This window comes from Megascapheus bottae, chromosome 25, assembly GCF_031878675.1.
Source record: "Megascapheus bottae isolate mThoBot1 chromosome 25, mThoBot2.hap1, whole genome shotgun sequence".
Lineage (NCBI taxonomy): Eukaryota > Metazoa > Chordata > Mammalia > Rodentia > Geomyidae > Megascapheus > Megascapheus bottae.
In genome coordinates, this window is record NC_143533.1 from 8,617,578 (window position 1) to 8,638,657 (window position 21,080).

General features: G+C 36.8%; 1 protein-coding gene across 8 annotated transcripts in view; it reads left to right on the forward strand.

Moving 5' to 3' along the window:
• The window catches only part of Dennd4a (DENN domain containing 4A), a 92,976-nt gene that overhangs the window by 12,756 nt on the left and 59,140 nt on the right, over window positions 1-21,080 (forward strand). For 5 of the 8 annotated variants that reach the window (XM_090358161.1, XM_090358167.1, XM_090358165.1 and 2 more), the window contains exons 2-6: window positions 7,494-7,572; window positions 8,522-8,649; window positions 11,721-12,053; window positions 15,219-15,468; window positions 20,916-20,985. In XM_090358161.1, the coding sequence (XP_090214287.1) occupies window positions 11,743-12,053; window positions 15,219-15,468; window positions 20,916-20,985 (631 nt within the window). In that variant the 5' untranslated portion in view covers window positions 7,494-7,572; window positions 8,522-8,649; window positions 11,721-11,742. Of the gene's footprint in view, window positions 1-7,493; window positions 7,573-8,521; window positions 8,650-11,701; window positions 12,054-15,218; window positions 15,469-20,915; window positions 20,986-21,080 lie in introns of all 8 variants that reach the window. The other 3 variants (XM_090358163.1, XM_090358162.1, XM_090358164.1) reach the window with 3 other exon arrangements.

A 21,080-nucleotide genomic window follows, 5' to 3' on the forward strand; every position in this document is an offset into this window, starting at 1 on the left:
GAGTATATAACTTTAGACCTTACTACATTTTTTTTTTTTTAGTTGGTCGTGGGGCTTGGACTCCAGGCCTGGGTGCTGTCCCTGAGCTCTTCAGCTCAAGGCTACCACCTTAACCCCTTGAGCTACAGTGCCACTTCTAGTTCTGTAGTGGTTAATTGGAGAAGTTTGGCCTAGTGGTACAGTGCTTGCCTAGCATGCACAAAGACCCAGGTTCATTTCCTTGGTACCACATACCTACAAAAAAAAAAAAAAAAGCCGGAAGTGGTGCTGAGGCTCAAGTGGTAGAGCTCTAGCCTTGAGAAAGTCCAAGGACAGTGCTCAGACCCTGAGCTCAAGCCCAGGACTGGCAAAAAAAAAAAAAAAAAAAAAAAAAAAAAAGAGTCTCAAGGTTTGAACTGCGACCCTCGGATCTCAGCCTTCTGAGGAGCTAGGATTACAGGCGTGAACCACCAGGCCCAGCACCTTACTACATTTTTTTAATCCTCTACTCTCTTTACCGAGTGTCGGCTATTGATGTACATGCTTTAATTTCATTAATTGTTTTGGAAACACTGTCTATTGATCCATATCTTCTACAAATTCCATTTACCTGCTGCTTTTCTAATTGAAAGTCATCCTAGGTATTATTTATATTTCCTCACTTCCCATTTTCTCTCTAGCTTATTCCAGTTGGACTGTCTTTCATTCTCACATTGCACTGAAAAGACTGTTTTCAACTTCATGCTGGTTTGAGTTTTACTAAAACCAGTGGTTAAATATCACTTTGGGTGGAAAAGAAGATCTCAGGTATAGACAGTTAATTTAATCATAGTTTTCATTTTATCATCTGCTTCTCTTATTGGACCATTTGGACTTAGCCTTCATTGTATTTTATGCCTCTCAGTCTCTCATTTTCATTCCTGTTCCCTTTCCTTCATAGTTAATCATTTTAATATATTCAGTATCTCATCCTGAGATGAGATAAATGCTATTTCTGCTGCAGATACCTTCTGTTCCTTTAGTATTTTCATTCAAAATTTAACTTAAAGAATTTATATTTCAATGTTTCTAGCTATTTCATTGCTTCTCTACTACTTTAGCCACAACCCAAGCCTTTTTTTTGCGATATGATATTCAGCCATATCTGCCACATTTAAAAATTAGTTTTTCTTTTAGTTAGGATAGCTCTGTTCACCATTCATTCAATAAACATTGACCACATACTATTCACCAGGCACTGCTCTATATGGTGTTTACATCGAAATGAATAAAACAGAAAACTCTCACTCTTGTGGAATTTGTGTATGGAGAGAAAGAAAATAAATGAGTAAAATACATAGTATGTTAGATGCTAAGGTAGAAAATTAAAACTGGAATGGAGAGAATCTGTTACAGCTTTTTAGGTTCAAATTTACGCCCCTCCTGGTGAATTTATAAAGTATAAATATGGGTAAGGAAGTAGCATGAGGCTTAAGAGGTGGAGGATTGCCAAAGAAATACTTCTGTTGTGGCAAATAGATATGGAGTTAAAATTATCAAGTAGACATTTTGAGCTCAGTGATGCATCATGGCTGGTAACATAAATTTGAGAGTAATCAGCATTTAACGGGCTAACTTTCCTGGGGATAAGAAGAAAGGGAAGGTTCTAGAAATTGGTTTGCTTGCTGGAAATGGGTTGAATTTAAAGAATAGAAGACATGCTTTGTCTATCTTTAAATTGACATATAAAGTCATACATATTTTGGGGTGCATTTGATTAAATTTATACATTGTGTGATGTTCAGATCATAGTAAGCATGTTTATATCCCTAAACATTTGTGATGTTTTTATATTGAAAACATTCTAAATTCTTGTTTTTAAAATATATTCTATATATCATCATTATCTATAATCACTCTACTGTGCAATAATACACCAGTACTTATTTCTTCTCTTTGACTGTAACTTGGCATTTGTAAACCAGCTCTTTTCCTTTCCTCCCTCTTTCCTATTTTTTGTAGCCTGTGGTAACAACTATTCTGTTTGTAGGTTCTATTGATACTCAACTAAAAAGATGTTTCCCTACTAAAAGAAGAGCACCGAAAAGGGTATCAGTGTACAAGAAGTAATGTACCCACTACCTGACAAATGTAACTGCAACTCTTCTTTATATCACCCAACAATAAAATACAATTAAAAATAATTTAAAAATTGAATTCTATATTTTTATTTTTATTTATTATTATTTTTTTGCCAGTCCTGGGCTTGAGCTCAGGGCTTGAGCACTGTCCTTGGATTTTCTCAAGGTTAGAGCTCTACCACTTGAGCCTCAGCACCACTTCTGGCTTTTTTCTATGTATGTGGTACCGAGGAATCAAACCTGGGTGTTTGTGCCTGCTAGGCAAGCACTCAACCACTAGGCCAAACTCCCAGTCCCTGAATTCTATATTTTTAAAGTTAAAAAAAAAAGATATTTTCCTGAGATGATTTCACCAAAATATAATTAGTTGATAATAACACAATCAGTTTTAGGTAATTATTAGATTACTTTTTTAAAAAAAGTCTTGGACTGGGCTTGATGACTCACACCTGTAATTCTAGTTATTCAGGAGCCCAAGATCTGAGGACTGAAATTAGAAGCCAGCTCCAGCAGGAAAATCCATGAGACTCTTACCTCCAATAAACTACCCCAAAAAACTAGAAGAGGAACTGAGGATCAAGTGGTAGAGTGCTAGCCCTGAACAAAAACAATACAAAACTCTCACAAGAATAGTGCCCAGGCCCAGACCCTGAGTTCAGACTTCATGACCAGCACATACACACACACACACACCCTTTTACAGTGGTGTTAACACTTGCCATTTGTGTTCATTTCCCTTAGTGTATCACCAGCATTGGGTTTAATGTTTTCTAGTCATGTTTAACAAATGTTACGTAATAATTCACTGCTACATAATTTCTTTAATTATTTGCAAGGCTTAGGATTCTTCTAAGCATTTTTGTATTTTGGTTTCTATATGAAGTCTTGGGTTATAGTCTGATAGTAATAGAATTATCAAGTATTAAATCAAGTGCTAAATTTTCATAGTCATTTCCAGATATCATGTTGTTACAGTTTGTGAGATAAAACGGAAAGGGGCTGAGTATGGTGGCTCATGCCTTTAATCCTAGCTATTCAGGAGGTGGAGATAGGGATAGAGATCATGCTTGAGCCTTGTCTGGGCAAAATGCATCATCTCAATAAGCCAGAGATGGTTAGGAATATTTCTCTGAGGCTGGTTAGATGAAACTATGAGACCCTACCTGAAAAAAACTAAGATCACAAAAAGTGTTAGAAGCATGACTCAAACAGTAGAGCACCTGCTTAGTAAGCATGAGGCCCTGAGTCAAATCCCACTACTGATTCTCTCCCCTAAAAAAGTCGGTTTAAATGAGCAATGACTTAAAATGGTTAAAGAAGTTGAAATGTGAAACATTAAATGATAGAATTATAAATCTTGTATATGTTCTTCAAAAAACAACTATATATGTTTGAGTAATTCATGACTAGTTGTAAAATTGGAGTAGAAAAATCGGATCCTGTGTGGAAGAAGCACATTTTATTGGCAACAGTTTATTTTAGATACCAGAGCAATTTATTTTGGCAAATTCATCTGATAAAGAGGAAGTAAGAAGTTTGCCACTGAGAGGTGTATACATTTGGGAAATGAAGTAAAAGATGGTGCAAGAGAGGAAATTTAAAACAACCAGACTTCCCTTTCACACTAGACCAGTACATTTGCATTTCACATGCAGTGATGAATAGAAAAAAGTTTTCAGTGCAAGATTAGTAGTTTTGTTATTTATAGGCAATCAGATTTCACTGGTAATGGTAAATTTCATTGTCCTTGTTCATTTTAAATGAATATTTCAAGCTGGGCAATGGCTCATACCTGTATCTTAGTAGTCCAGAGTCTGAGATCTGAGGATCACGGTTCAGAACCAGCCAGGGCAGGAGAATCCATGAGACTCTTATATCCAATTAATCACTAAAAAGGCAGAAATGGAACTGTGCTCAATCAGTAGAGTGTTAGCCTTGAACACCTAGGCCCTGAGTTCAAGCCCCAGGACCAACATACACAAGCAAGATATAACTTATCTCACCCTTTCTTTCCTATTTCTGTATCTTTTTACTTTCTTTCATATGTCTCCCACTTATTATTTATTTTTTTGTCTTATTGTCTTCTCTCTCTCTCTGAGGGTATCATGCATCATGCTCTTAACTGGCTTTTTTGCTTACACTGGTGTTCTATGGTCTGCCACTTGAATCATACCTCCAATTCCAACTTTTTGCTAGTTAATTGGAAATAAGATTCTTATTGAATTTTCTGCTCAGCTGTCTTTGAACCATGATCCTTAGATCTCATCCTCCTGAGATCAGCACCCAGTTATCTCATTTTTGTACTCATTCTTTTTTTCTTTTCTTTTCTTTTTTTTTTTTTTGCCAGTCCTGGGTTTAAGCTCAGGGCCTGAGCATTGTCCTTGGACTTTCTCAAGGCTAGAGCTCTACCACTTGAGCCTCAGCACCACTTCCGGCTTCCAGGTCTTTGTGCATGCTAGGCTAACAACGACTAGGCCAAATTCCTGACCTGTACTCATTCTTTCTTACCTTCCAAATTTTCCACCAGGTTAACTTCTGTCACTTACATGGTAAGAATTTTGTCCATCAGAGTCTACATTCACTATAATCACTTATCTCCTCCAAAAGTTTGTTTCTTCCATTCTTGAATATGAAGTATAGTAAAGCAGAACTCTAATTTAAAAGCCATGAGAGTCATAAGTTGAGTTATTTGTTCTTAGGCAAGCTGTTACACTTTTAATTATAAAATTTGTTCAATTTTAAAAAGAGTAATTGAAACCAAGTCTCCCCAGACCTTCGTAGCTCCAGAATCCTTCGATTCTATAGGATTTTTTTCTAACTTTTTTCATTGGTGGTGGTGGTTGTGGGGCTTGAACTCTGGGCCTGGGCACTGTCCCTGAGCTCTTTAGCTCAAGGCTATGCCTTACCCCTTGAGCCACAGTGCCACTTCTGGTCTTCTAGTGGTTAATTGGAGATAAAAGTCTCATGGACTCCCAGGCTGGCTTGAACTTCTATCCTCACATCTCAGACTCCTGAGTAGCTAGGATTACAGGAGTGAGCTACCACACCCAGCTTTTTTCTTCTTCTAACTTTACTGACCTAATCCATTTAATAAATATTTTCAAACATACCTTGTGTTTATCACTGCTATGTATGTAATGGAATAGGAAGACGTAAAAGTCATAGAAGCCTTTGAATTGTTCAGATTCTTCTTTGTCCAGAAAAGATCTTTTTTTAAAAAATAAATTCTTTTTTATTTGTCAGTTGAACTTAGGGCCTGGGTGCTGTCCCAAAGGTCTTTTGCTCAAGGCTAGCACCTTACCATTTTGAACCACAGCTCTACTTGCAGTTATTTGGTGATTAATTAGGCTTAAGAGTCTCCCCGATATTTCCTACATAGACTGGATTTGAATGTGATCCGCAGATCTCAGCCTCCTGCTTAGTTAGTATTACAGAAGTGAGCCACCAGCACAAATGTAATTTTGTATTGCTAGTATGAAAGTTATAGTTACATAAATCATGTAAAGAGTATATTTCTTATACTTTAATTTTTAATTGTTATTATAAAGGTTTTGTACAGAGGGGTTACGGTTACACAAGTCAGGTAATGAGTTCATTTCTTTTGGGACAATATCACTCCTTCCTTTGCTCTCTCCCAGTTCTTTCCTTCCATTACTGCCTACAAGTTGTATAGGTCTAATGAGTACCACTGCTGCATTTATTCACTCTTTGTCCCTCCGTTTCTGTGTCCCCCACTTACCCTCCCAGAGACAGATAAATTATCAAACAAGACAAAAAAGGAAAGAAAAGAAACCAGCAACAAAGGAAAAAAAGGTCTTATTTTCATTACCTGGAGTTCATTTCAATAAATATTATTTTATATGATCATAAGCATTTTGCCTTTGTGTTTCTATCCCAAGTGTATCCTTTTTTAGGGTCACTGTGTGTGAATGCCTAGATCAGATCCATCTTCTTAATATAGCCACTTTGCTTCAACCCAAAATCTAGCTGGGAGGCATTGTTGTTTTTGACAAAGTATGAGTTCTTTTGTTCCATTTCTGGGACTTGAACTTCAGTCTGGGCACTGTTCCTGAGCTTTTTGGCTTAAGGCTAGTGCTCTATCACTGTGAGTTCTTCTTTTTTTTAATTTTAATTTACTTTACTGTTATAGAAGTGATAGAGAGAAGGGTTACATTTACATGCATCAGGTAATAAGTACATTTCCTTTTGTATAGCGTCATCTGTTCCCCCATTCTCTCTCATGCCTCCCCCTCCCATCTCCACCCATGAGTTGTATACTTCACTTCATCAATGTCCAGCACACTCCAGCTAGAGGTTTTACCCTTTTTCCTCATATTCTGTGCTCTTCCCTACCCTCCTACAGATACGTTTGTGAATGTACTGTATATAAGGTAAAGAATAGAGAACCATCAGCAATAGAAAAAATTAAGTTCTTGCACATCTAGGAATCTCCACTCAAGTTGTTCTGTAACACTGTTCTTGTTGTCCATTTGTTCCATCCAGATAGGAAAATTTATCTCAGAACTAAGGAGACTGGTCTTTTTTGTTGTTTAGTAGCTGATCACTATCTCCTTATCTTTTGGGTAGATGTATATGTATCACCATGCTTATGTGTAATATTCTAAATGACATGTAAATATGACCAGCCAGTCTTTTCATACCATGTATGTTCCATTCTTTGTGCTTTAGTTGTTTCTGTACCCATTCTATAAGAAGGTGCTTCTTTAGAAAACATCACCTTTTCCTTTCATAGGCTGCATGTACTTTCTCCATAGGGTTAGCGACAACAGTGCAGAACTGTCTGGAAAGAATTGCATGTGTGTTTCTAAAAGGGCCACATTAGGGATCCTTGTAATGGATTGCATCATGTCTTGACTTTGGTAACTTTACCATGTGTACAATAAATCTTCATGAAAGTAAATATACTTACAAACATATATAAATGAAAGATGAATTGTACCATTATCAGTAGCCCAACTGTAATATTGTAATAGTTTTGTAAGATGTTCCCATTGTTAGAAACTAGATAAAAGTCATGCTAAACATCTATTGTTTCTTTCAACTGAATGTCCATCTACAGTTTCCTCAAACGTTTCAATTAAAAACAATAGCAATCTAAAGGAGTCTGTGTGGCACGTATTGCTGCAAGATGCACACTGAGGTATCATGAGCTAGATCATGACTGCCACTGACAATTCAAGGATACTCTCGTAAATAGATCTGAAGTAGATATCCTTGAATGGAATGCATTTTTTAGTAAGTGCTAGTGTTTGAATATTACTTAAAGTCTCTTCATCAGATGAAAATGATGTTTGTAACAGAACTTTAAGTAGCCACAGACATATTAAGAGGCAAATTTGAATTTAAGCACATTTCTTATTCTTTTCAATACAGTATTCCTCAAATTCTGAGACCTGCAGAGTTCACAGATTGAGATCTGATGTTATGTTCAAGCTGAAGTTTTCAGTAATATGTAAGAAGTTTTTGTTTTTCATTGTGATTTGTCTGTTTTTGATATTAAACATGGCAAAAATCTTAATTTATCAAAATACTTAAAATTTGAATATATTTGCCCTATAAAATAATTACGAGTAACAAGTAACAAAAATAATTTATTGAAAATGGCTATCTTAAGAAATTTCTGGGGCCAGGAGCGTGGTAGAGTGCTCATGTAGCATGCATGAAGCCCTGGGTTCAATTCCCTGGTACCATGTCCACAGAAAAAGCTGAAAGTGGTGCTGTGGCTCAAGCGCTAGCCTTGAGAAAACTCAAGGACGGTGCCCAGGGCCTGAGTTCAAGCCCCAGGACTGGCACCAAAAACAGAACTGAAACCAAGAAATTCCTTGGATCTGGATGTAATGGCACATACCTGTACTTCTAACACTTGGGAAGCTGAAATGGCATTTCAAGTTGGAGGCCAGCCCAGGCTTAATAGTAAGACTTTGTGGGAGAAAAAAAGCCCATTGAAACAGTATTGTTTAAGTACTAATACTGGAATTTGGACTTGCTAGACAGGTGTTTTGCCATTTTACCATGCTTCCTAGGCTAGCCTCAAAGTCATGACCTTCCTGCCTCAGCCTGCCATGTGCAAGGATTACAGGCATGCACTTCATAGTGGATAAAACTGTTATGTTCAGAACATTTTATAGTTTATGTACTTTAAAAATCTTTCCTCTTTGGGCTGGGAGTAGCCTAGTGGTAGAGTGCTTGTCTAGCATGCATGAAGCCCTGGGTTTGATTCCTTGGTACCACATTCACAGAAAGAGCTAGAAATGGTGCTGTGACTCACATGGTAGAGCTTTAGCTTTGAGAAAGACCAAGGACAGAGCTCAAGCCCTGAATTCAAGCCGCAGCACTGGCAAAAAAGATTACACACACACACGTTTCCTCTGATTTTCACTCTTGGCTTTTCTTGTCCTTAGAGGTTGCACAGGTAGCTGTGCTTCACTACTTTGACCCAATGAGCGAGACAAGAACTAAGACAAGAATCTGAATTGTTTGGGCAGAGACTGAAAGGAAATCATACCAGTCTCCATTCATTATTTCATGGGTAAGAACTTTTTCTTATATTGACTTCCCAATTTAATTCTCTCTTGCCCTTTGAAATAGGGAGCATATCCTTCTTTTTTTTTCCTCTCTCTTTTCAAAGCACATAAATGCCATATAAAGTGAAACAAATATTGGCTAGAGAGGTAAGTGAAATTTTAAGATGCTTATGTTTTCTCTTATGAGTGAATTATTTCAAATTATCTATAGTATATTGCTCAAAAGAGATTTCAAGAACCATAATTGGTTAGTTATTTTGTAGGAGCATTGTTATTTCAGCTGGCGTAAACTTCAAGATTTTATATTATCTGTAATTAGCGATCCTTTAGGTCAGATGCATGTTTTTGTTGTTTGATCATCCCCAGTTTCAAAAAAGGAACTTACTTGTGTAGAAATTTCTGCTGTGGTATAGAACACTCAGAGTCCAGGATTTGTGTTACACTTGGACCACTTTCCTCAAATGCTTCCTCCAAGTAATTATCAACACAAGGCATTTGTAGGGTTTTTCTTGTTGCTATTGTTGATTATGGGGCTTGAACTCTGGGCCTGGGCGCTATTCCTGAGCTCTTCTGCTCAAGGCTAGTGCTCTACCACTTAGAGCCACAGCTCTACTTCCAGTACTTTAGGGGTTAGTTGAAGATAAAAGTCTCATGTACTTTCCTGTCTGGGCTGGCTGTGAATTGCTATCCATAGATCTCAGCCTCCCAATTACCTAGGATTCCAGGCATGAGCCATCTGTGCTAGCAGAGCATTTGTCTTAATGGATATTTAGCATTTTCTGTGAATGTTCTTAGTTTCACATGCTAGTGTATGCCTCCTGGCCTAATGGAATTATTGATGGAAATATTAATTATTCATTGACTATTTGAAGACTCAGTGTTTTCTTTGCCTTAATAATTTCAACAATGTCATCCCTTAACATACTGAACTCTAACCCATTAAAACTCATGTCTCTTTAGATATACATACTTTAAAAACAGTAGAAATTAAAAGTAAAGCTAGGCATGATATTGTGTACCTGTTGTCCCAGCTACTTGGATGCCGAAGATCACTTGAGCCCCAAAGTTCAAGGCCAGCCAGAGCAATATAACAGGACCCCATTTCAAAAAGAAAAGCAAAACAAGACAGTTTAAAAGTAGAGGAAGAAAGGAAGGAAGGGAGAGGGAGAGAGAAAAAAAAGAAAAACAAAGAAAAGAACAGAACATGACATTAGTTACTGGAAGGTCATGACATTAGTTACTAAAAGTTTAGTGGCTTCTGAGGTTTTAATGAATATAATCAAATGTATGTTTACATGAGAATCTCTGCCCACAGGTATCTTATAGTTTTTAAGGGAAGATTATTTACTTTAAACTAGAATTTTCAAAAGTGTATTGCAAGGGTCTTTTCTAGTTGTTAAGTTGTGAAACAGGCTTGGGAAATGCTGAATTAAAGTCAGTCAGCTGGGCCGGGAGTTTGGCCTAGTGGTTAAAGTGCTTGCCTAGCATGCATGAAGACCCAGGTTCGATTCCTCGGTACCACATACATAGAAAAAAAGCCAGAAGTGGTGCTGAGGTTCAAGTGGTAAAGCTCTAGCCTTGAGAAAGTCCAAGGATAGTGCTCAGGCCCTGAGCTCAAGCCCAGGACTGGCAAAAAAAAAAAAATAAAGTCAATCAGCTACCTTAGACAAACAAAATACTGAGTTTTAATTCTCATTTTCTCTCTTTCTTTGTCTGTATGTAAACACATATACATAGTAAACTTGCCGATCATAGTTTAGAAAAAATCTAGTGTACACATTTCACAGCTCAGATAATATATATATATGATATATATATATTATCTATATAGTAAATTTCCAAAAAAAAACTATGCAGCCTATACACCTAAGTTATTTCCTCTGGAATCTTTTCTTTGTATTTACTGTAACTAGATCTAACATGGAAGTCGTGCTGGAACATTGGTTAGATCAACTTTCCTATAACAGTAGCTTGTAAGTAATGACAGTATTAGGAATATATTCTAGCTAAAGGAAAAAAGTAAAGATTAAATGATATCAGACAATGGAAGGAGATTTTATGTTTACAGTGTGTGCGCATATATAGTGAATTATACTTTCTGTATTTTTCTTTGAATTTATTATAAGTGTGTACTTCTGTTATAATAGCTTTCCTACTCTTATTTTTGAATTTCTATTTTATGTATTTGCTAAGACTCATTCATGGTGAATCTTTCTTGTATATTTATCTGGGATTTAATCTTTACTTGAGCTTTATCTGTGGAAAGCCTAGGCTGAGGTTTTTTTTGTTGTTGTTTTTGCAAGCCTGAGAACATTTTTATTATTAAATTATTAGTTGGAGCTTTCTGTAGCCACATAGATGGTTTATTTTAAGCCCTTAATCCACAGGTAGACTTTTTTTTATGGTGCTTTAGACTGAACTCAGTACCTCATATATGCTCAGCAAGTACTTTACCACTGAGCTACACCCTCAGCTCAGTAGTTATCTTTGTTCGTTTTAAAATCCAGTCTTTTAACTAAAGTCATGCCTCTTTTATTTCCAAGGTCTCATCTCCAGTCCCTATAATGCTTCTAAAACAAAAACTTCAGATTACTGAAGAGATCAGCAAAATTCCTCACCTGATACTAGCTTACAAACTGCATTCTAGCTTTGGATTTCCCCAGTGTTTCGAGGCCCTGGAAATTCCATTATAGTCTTACAATTTAATTTATACATTTATTTTTTTTTCTTGTGAGATAGGGTTTCACCCTTGTAGTTCCTTCTGGCATGGAATTTGCTATATACCCCAGGCTGGTCTTTGACTTGCTATCCTCCAGGCTCAGCATCCTTCCTTCTGGTATTATAGGAATGTACCACCACTCCTAGCTAATGTATACATTTAAAAGGAGTTTCTGTTGTGTTCAAATTTCATGCACTAATTTGTAATAAATAATGTTGAAATACTCTTTTAATATTTAAATATTACTGGGAATATCAGGTAGGTAGCACTGTTCATATTTTTTCTCTTAATTATACACTAGCCACTTATACTAACTGGCTTTTATGGTAAAATACCAGTGTTTTATTCTCCTTTCAGATGTAACCTTCTGTAATGGAAGATGATTGAAGACAAAGGGCCTCGTGTTGCTGACTACTTTGTTGTAGCAGGATTAACTGATGTTTCAAAGCCTCTTGAAGAAGAAATTCACTTCAATGATGCCTGTCATAAAGTAGCAAAACCAAAAGAACCTATCACTGATGTTTCAGTTATCATTAAATCTCTTGGGGAGGAAGTGCCACGGGATTATATGTGTATAGATGTTACCCCAACTGGGCTGTCAGCAGATCTCAATAATGGAAGTCTTGTGGGGCCCCAGATTTACCTTTGCTATAGAAGAGGAAGAGATAAACCTCCACTTACAGATCTAGGGTAAGTTTTGTTTTGTCTTGATTTTAATATAACTTTATTGTTTGGGTAAGTATTTTGAAATGAATTATTGATTCAAATAATATGCCTTGTAGATTTTTTTTTTGCCAGTCCTGGGCCTTGAACTCAGGGCCTGGGCACTGTCCGTGGGGCTTTCTCAAGGCTAGAGCTCTACCACTTAAGCCACAGCACCATCTCTGGCTTTTTTGTATGTATGTGGTGCTGAGGAATCGAACCCTGGTCCTTGTGCATGCTAGGCAAGCACTCTATCACTAGGTTAAAGTCCCGGCTCCATCTTGTAGATTTTGAAGTTAACTGTTCATCAATCAAGAAACTGTTCATCAAGAAGTATGCTGGCTTTAGAAAAATTGATAAATTTAGCTGGGTTTGGTGGCATGTATTACAGAATTTGGGAGGCTGAGACAGAAGGATCATCATGAGTTTGAGGACAGCCTAGGCTACATAGCAGGACTCTTGTCTTGAAAAATAGAGGGCTGGTCACAGTGATGCACACTTAATTAAAATGCCAGATACTTAGGTGGTAGAGATGGGAGCATTGAGATCCAGGGTCAGCTCAGGCTATCTGAAAAATCAACTAAAGCAAAAATGTCTGGAGGTATACATTAAAGTTGTAGCCTTTGCTCTTTCTCCTTTTGCCCTTTGGGTTCTCAATACCCACCCTGCTTGCCTGCCTGCCAGCCTGCCTCCCTCCCTCTCTTCCTTCCTTTGTCCCTCCTTCCCTCCCTCCTTTCCTTCCTTTTCTTTGTCTTTTGTTTTTTTTTTCTTTTGCTAGTCATGGATCTTGAATTCATGGCCTAGGCATTGTCCCTGAGCTTCTTTTACGCAAGGCTAGCGCTTTACCACTTGAGCCACAGCACCACTTCTGGCCTTTTGTGTTTATGTGATTCTGAGGAATGAAACCCAGGGCTTTGTACATGCTAGGCAAGCACTCTACTGCTAAGCCACAGTCCCCGCCCTTGGAAGTTTATTTTGGGCTCCCTTAAGTCTGCTCTGCTCTGCAAGTAGGAGAGTCTGAATGGAGTTGATTTAGTTTGCTAAGTGCCTAATATAATTATATTTTTCTAATTAATTATAATATCCATTTTCAACAATAGCTTTTTGAAATATAAGAACTGAATTTGATGACTGAATTTGTTAACCTTAATGTGATCTTAAGTGCTTATTACTTGTGACTTGTGTATTTCATGTAGCATAGCACTTGACTGGTAAGCAGAAAGCTTTGGAGTTCAATCCTATTACTACAGAAGAAAGGAAGAAAAGAAAGGGGTAGGGTGGAAGGAAGAGGGAAAAAAAGGGTAGGAAGAAGGAGGAAAAGCAGGGGGAGAGGGTAACCTGTGAATAATTGTTTAGTTGTTTGATTGAATTTGTTTTCCTGATGTTTTTAACTAAAAATTAAAAGACTCCTTAATACAGAGAAGTTAGATGCAACTTAATTCTGTTTCCTACCACCTCTTGCTTGTTGCAGTCCTGAACTTCTGTGAGTCTTATACTACCTAGCTGTGAAATCTATCACTTTTTTCTATTTTTTCAAAGCATACTGTAAAAGTAAAGAGGCAATTCAAAGAATGGAAGAAGATATTTGCAAATCCTATAACTAACAAGGCACTCTATGTGGAATATATAGAGAACTCTTATGGCTCATCCATGAAAAAGCAATCATATATTAAAGAGATGAAGCTAAGAGCTAATGGTTCACACTGATAATCCTAGTTACATAAGACAGATCTGAGAATCCCAATTCAAAACCAGCTTGAGCAGACAAATCCAAGAAATTCTTATCTCCAATTAAGGAGCAAAAAAACTATGTTCAAGCCGCAATATTGATGAAAAAGTATGTGTGTACACACACACCTGCATACAGAACCTGATAAATCATCTTAACACATTCCTCCAAAAACACACAAAGGATATGAAAAGATGCTTAGATGAATGCAAATCAAGATCAGATACTATTTCATGCCCACTAAAGACAGCTGTAATAAAAAAATGCCAATATGAAAAGTTAGCCTGTGTAGCTAGGATTGCAGGTGTGAGCCAACAGTGCCAGGCTTCATACAGACTTATTAAAGTAAATTTGAGGCTGGTATTACCTCTTAAAAAAGGGAGGGAAATATTGAAAATAAAAGTAAAACCTTTTGTAAGATTTAAATTTTGGCTCAAATATAAGTTGCTTTTTCCAAAGAAAACACTGGTTTTAAGAAGAGAACTTGCGGGACCGGGAGTTTGGCCTAGTGGTAGAGTGCTTGTCTAGCATGCAAAAAGACCTGGGTTTGACTCCTTGGTACCACATACATAGATAAAAAAACAAAGCCGGAGGTGAAGCTGTGTCTCAAGTGGTAGAGCACTAGCCTTGAGGAAAGCCCAAGGACAATGCTCAGGCCCTGAGTGCAAGCTCCAGGACTGGCAAAAAAAAGAGAAGAAGAGAACTTGCTAGAAAGCATGGCCTATTGTTAGCCTTGGGTTAGATTCTTTGGTACTATACACACAGAAAAAGCCAGAAGTGGTACTGTGCCGCACGTGGTAGAGTGCCAGCCTTGAAAAAGCCCAAGGACAGTGCTCAGGCCCTGCGTTTAAGCTCCAGAACTGGCAAGAAAAAAAAAAAAAGGAAGAAGAAGAAGAGAACTCAGTAATAAATGAAATAACTAAGTAATACAGTGCTAAACTCATGTGTAGTATATATATATATATATTCTTTATATTTTCTGGTTTACATTAAAAACACAATGTTTATTTGAGTTTTTCTTGTATTATTAATGTTTTTGATAGGTAAAACCAATTATCCTCTAATATAAAAATGTGCATTTTATGGGGCCGGGAGTTTGGCCTAGTGGTCGAGTACTTTCCTAGCATGCACGAGGACCAGGGTTCGAGTCCTCAGTCCCACATACATAGAAAAAAGCCAGAAATGGTGCTGTGGCTCAGGTGGTGGAGCTCTATCCTTGAGAAAGCCCAAGAAGAGTGTCCAGGCCTTGAGTTCAAGGCCCAGGACTGGCAAAACAAAACAAAACAAAAAAATGTGCATTTTGAACTAATAAGATATAGGCTATTGTTATTACATTGCTGCCTTTTAGGTTCAATTCTTGATACCTTTTAGATTTCAGGTTACTTTGTTTTTGTGTATTTATTCCTTTAAATTTCTGTTTTTAGGGTTTTATATGACTGGAAAGAAAGATTAAAACAAGGCTGTGAAATTATTAAAAATACTCCTTATGGGCATGCTGCAAATATTAGTGGCAGTACCTCATCCCAAAGGATTTATATCACTTATCGAAGAGCTTCTGAAAACATGACTCAGAACACACTGGCTGTGACGGACATATGTATTATTATACCCAGTAAAGGAGAAAGTCCACCACACACATTTTGCAAAGTTGACAAGAACCTCAATAACAGCATGGTAAGTGATTCTTTTCTACTGATAAAATTAACTATTAACAAGAAGAGCATAATTTTAAATAAATCTTTCCTTGAAATCATGTGACAGTTTTTTCCATTGATTTTTTATTAAAAAATTTATTAACATTGATTTTTACATCATATTTCAAATGTCATGTTTAACAAATAAGTATTCAAGAAGGGAATCTCTATATATAATCACTGGCACATAGATTATAGAACATAATTAAAATTAAGCTGAGGATTTGTATATCATAGATACAAATTAGTATATGTAATAAAACATTATAGAGTATATAGCTCATAAATTAAAAAAAAATTTTTTTTTATTGTAATTAGTAAAAGGGTTACATGATATTTGCCAGATAGAAGGTGCATTAATTCACATACATTGATACCCTTTCACATGTCTTGGTGGTATATAGCTCATAAATTTTTATGTGACATAATTTTTTTAAAAAATATATTGTTTTTAAAAATATTGAAAGGTTTTCTTGTTTTTAACTTTTAAGTGTTTTTTTTTTTTCCTAGTCCTGGGGCTTAAACTCTGGGCCTGTGTGCTATCCCTGAGCTTCTTTTGCTCAAAGCTAGCATTCTATGACTTGAACCATAGCTCCACTTTTCTGTGATAAATTGGAGAAAATTCCTGCTTAGGATGGCTTCCAATTAAATCAGATCTCAGCCTATTGAGAAGTTACGATTATAAGTGTGAACCATCAGAGAGTAGTTTGAAAAAGCTGTGCATATGCTTTTTGGGGGTTTTCTTTGGTTCCAGTTCTCAGACTTGAACTCAGTTGCCTGGGCACTGTCCCTGAGCTTTTATGCTCAAGGATAGTGCTCTACCTCATTAGCTACAGTTCCACTTTCCAGCATTTTGCTGATTAATTGGAGATAAGAGTCTTATAGAGCCTCCTCCCCAGGCTGGCTTTGAACCTGGATTCTTGGATCTCAGCTTCCTGAATAGCTAGGATTTCATGTCTGTGTTACTAGAACCTGGCTAATAATTTTTTAAAAATATGTTTTTCCCCCTTATTGCAAAAGCAATACACTAATCAGTTTGTCTACTAGATTCATACCTGACTTCAGCAATATTCCCTATCTTTTTGTGAATCATTCGTTTCTCCTTCTCTAATGGATTGTTTCTTTTAGCATGCAGAAAGCATTTCAAAAAAATTGAGCGGAGAAAAGCTTGGCAAATGAGAAAAGCTATACATTTTTTTGTTGTTGTTTTGCCAGTCCTTGACTTGGCCTCAGGGCCTGAGCACTGTCCTTGGGTTTTCTCAAGGCTAGAGCTCTACCACTTAAGCCACAGTACCACTTCTGGTATTTGGTACTGAGGAACCAAACCCAGGTGTTTGTGCATGCTAGGCAAGCCATTAACTAGGCCAAACTCTCAGCCAAAAAAAAAAGCTATAAAATCTTTGTTTTGTGTGCATGTATATATTGTAAGTCATAACTATGTGTGTGTTTGTTTGTATATTGCTGCCCTGATTTCAAAATTGACTTGAAAAATAAATGCACACTCATTAGTTTTTTTTTTTTTAAGTATATGTATGATCTCCCATCTTTAGCTTTTTGGCCCATATTCCCCTTATTCTCTTGCTGTATTTCATTGTTCAATAAAACTTTTGAAGATGTAAGTATATTATCTCATTCTCCACTCTGATTCTCTCCAGCCAAGCTTTTGTATCCTTACTCTTAAACTTAGCATATTATAACACTTGAAAGGCAGAATAGGTCAGGTTCTGATGGTCACACCTGTAATCCTGGCTACTCAGGAGGCTGAGATCTGAGGATGGAGATTCAATTCAAAGCCCGCTCGGGAGGAAAGTCTGTAAGACTCATATTTCCAGTTAACCACCAAAAAGCCGGAAGTAGGGCTATGGCTGAAGTGGTTAGAGCACCCACCCAGGTCCTGAGATAAAACTCCAGGACTGGCACAAAAAAAAAAAACAATAAACAGCACAACAAAAAACCACTGATGGAATAAAAAGGAAATCACAAAAGGATATTCTCAGTTAATTAAAAAATAATTGTATTTGTTTATTCAAATTATTTATATAGTTTTAATGATTTTAAAACTTAAAAACAATAATATGTATATATTTGTGTAGTATATGTGTAGTTAAAATTTTTAATGCATATGTATGAGTGAATGCATTCATTTCAGATTAGGGGGTTAGGTCAGGAAGAACAGAGTAGAAGCTAGGTAGGTAGCTAAACTTGTAATCTTAATTTTTTTATAAGTTAAATACTGTAAGTGAATATGTGGCTCAAGCGGTAGAGTGCCAGCCTTGAGTAGAAAAGTTCAGAGATATTGCATAGACATTGAGGTAAAGCCTTGGGACCAGCACAAAATAAAGAAAAAAATTAAGTATCTGAAGCAAAAATGATAAATTGGTAACATACATGAAATTTAGGTGAGAGTGTGTGGATATTTGTTATACTACCCTTTTATATAAATAAATGTTGGCAAAGCTGGGCTCTGGTAAGTCACACCTAATTCTAACTATTCAGGAGGCTAAGATCTGAGATTGTTCTTTGAAATGAGCCAGAGCAGGAAAGTCTATGAGACTCTTATCTCCAGTAAACTACTGAAAGCTAGAAGTGAAACTGTGATCGGAGTGGTAGAGTGGTAGCTTTGAGCAAAAAATCTCAGGGACAGTGCCCAGGTCCTGAGTTCAATCTCAGGGACTGGCATAAAAACAAAATACAAAAAAAAAACTTGGCAGTACTGGGTTTCGACCTCATGGCCTAAGGTACCTTGCTAGGCAGGTACTTTATCATTTTCAACATTCCTCAGACTGTTTTTACTTTGATATATTTTATATATCTATATCTATATATACCATATAAGTAATGTTGTGAATGTTAATATGATTGGTGTTAATATTATCAGTAATATGTTAGCATATGTTACTAATGTATTAGTATTTATATAACAGTATATATTATATTATGTGATATATTGTATATTACTATATATTCGAATATATACTAAAATATAATACATAATACTATTGGTAATATTACTATTTTATGTTAATATAGTAATGTTTATATTGTTAATATGTATGTGTTGATATATTATACATTTATGTTTTTTTTTCTTTTAGATGTCTTCTATGCCTTGCTGTTAAATATTATTTTAAATTATCAATAACCTTGCCCTCTCTCATTTGCATTGCTTATATGAAAAATGATTGTTTTTATTTTTTATTTTATTTTATTTTTTGTGGGTCATGGGGCTTGAACTCAGCCTGGGTGCTGTCTCTGAGCTCTTCTGCTCAAGGCTACCGCCCTACTCCTGGCCTGGGCATTGTCCCTGAGCTCTTCAACTCAAGGCTACTTGCCCTACCCTTGAACCAAGCCCCACTTCCTGAGTTTACATTCAAGTGGGAAAGACAGTAAACTAACAGGATGGAATGACTGGAAGTAACAAGTGGGTAGGAAGTTGAAGAGCATAAGGAATGATGCTAAATGGTTTGCTTAGGGCATTGGTAAGCATGCTGAGGAAGGGACAGTTGAGCAAAAACTTGAATGCCACAGGAAACAAAGTGTGAAGGCCCTCGCAGAGATGTGGGCTTGGTATATCTGAGAAAGGTGGGGAGGCCTGTGTGACTGAGAAAGGTGGGGAGGCCTGTGTGACTGAAGAAGTGATTGCGTGGTGTAGGCCCTAGAGCAAAGGGTTTGCTTTGAGCATGAAGTGATGCGATTTACATTTAAATAGGCTCATTGGAGCTGTGGAGATAGACTACTGAAGAATGAGTTGAAGCTGAGCGATTGATGACAAGGTCATACCACTGATCTAAGTGAAAAATGATTTTTTTTTTTCTGTACTGGAGTCTGAACTGAGGGTTTCATGCTTGCCAGACAGGTGTTATACTGTTTGAGCCATGCCTCCAGCCTTTTTTTGTTCAGGTCATTTTTGAGATAAGGTCTTTCTTTTTTGTGTGGGATGGTTTGGACCACAGTCCTATTTTACTCTTGCTGGTGTAGCTGAAACGACAGTTGTATACATCCTCACCAGCTATTGATTGAGATGGAGTCTTTTGAACTCTTTGCCTAATCTGGGATAGAAGAGCAATCCTTCCTTTCTCTGTCTCCTGAGTAGCTATAGTTTACAAGTGTGAGCCCTTGGTATTCAGCTCAAAGTAGATATTTGGTGCTCTTGTTTTGAATCATACTGGGGTTTGAACTCAGGGCTTCATGCCATGAGACCAGTCATTTTTAGGATGCAGTCTTCCTTTCCATTTGGGCATGTGCCTTGAGCTTTAGGCTTCTTATTGTTGCTGGGGTCACACTATGAAGTATAGCTTCCCTGCACTGAGATGGAGTCTTACAGATTTGTCTGCTCAGGCTGTCCTGAAATTACAGTCCTCTCATTCTCAAACTCTTGAGTAGCTAGGATTACAGGTATGAACCACTGGCACCCTTCTTTCAAACTATTTCTTGAAGGGAGACTTCAGCACATCTGTGGATATATTGGAAATGTTTAAGGCAAAATGAAAAGTCAAGAGTGGCTCTTGAGTCTTGGGACAGAGTAAATGGTAGAGCCATTCCCTGTGCTGGGAAACCTTGGAAAGAAGAGCTGGTTTGAAAAAGACAAGACTTCTTTTGTGGCTATGCTAAATACAAGGTGTTATTAAGCATAGAAGTGAAAACTGTGTGAGTCTACAATGGGTGGTAGTAGTGACAGAGTTTTGAAGCTGGGATTAGAAATTTGAGATTCTTCAACGTGTAGCTATAATTAAGATTATGCAACTGAATATATATCAATTAAAGACAGTAGAGAGCCACAAAGGAGATAGGAAGAAATAGCTTATGAATTGTTGAGGAAGAACAGGAGAGAGCAAGACCTTAAAGCTTGGCTAATAGTTGACAGGAAGTGATCAGTGCTAGTAAAATCTGCTGAGAGTGAGTAAAATGAAGACAGTCAACTATAAGACTTGGTATCCTGCAGGCATTATTGTAAGGAGTAGTAGAGATCAAAAGCCTGATTTGAAATGCATTCTGAAAAGAATAGAAAATAAGAAAAGATATATGGCAAAGTATAAGTCGTAAGGACTATTTACCCAAAGGGCTTCAGAAAATCAGGCAATATCTAAAAGAGGTTATGGAGTCAGAAGGATGGTCTGCACAAGGTAGGTTTCTTAATTTATCATTTCTGGCCAAGGTTGAGACTTGGAATAAAATCTAAATGGTTATGGCTTAGTATTAAGTTCCTTATATTATTGCTTTTGCAAGAAAAAAATTTGTTAAATTTGACTCCTGAAAGTTAAGTTGGCAATGATCCCAATGAAATGCTGTCTAAATAGCATATTAGTAACAACAAAGAAATATCTGCTGCTATGTCCTAAATAATTTGTACTGGAGAACTCAGAAAGATTAAATTTTCATTGTTACTGCCATTTAAAATCAAATGTTATTTCTGTCTTTTAAATTTAGTGGGGATCTGCAGTGTACTTATGTTACAAAAAATCAGTGGCAAAGACTAACACTATATCTTACAAAGCTGGTAAGTATAATTTTAGGGGACATACTCCATATGTAAATATAGTTTGGGTTAAATATAATATGGTTAATGGGTTAATTACAGTAATGGGTTAATAC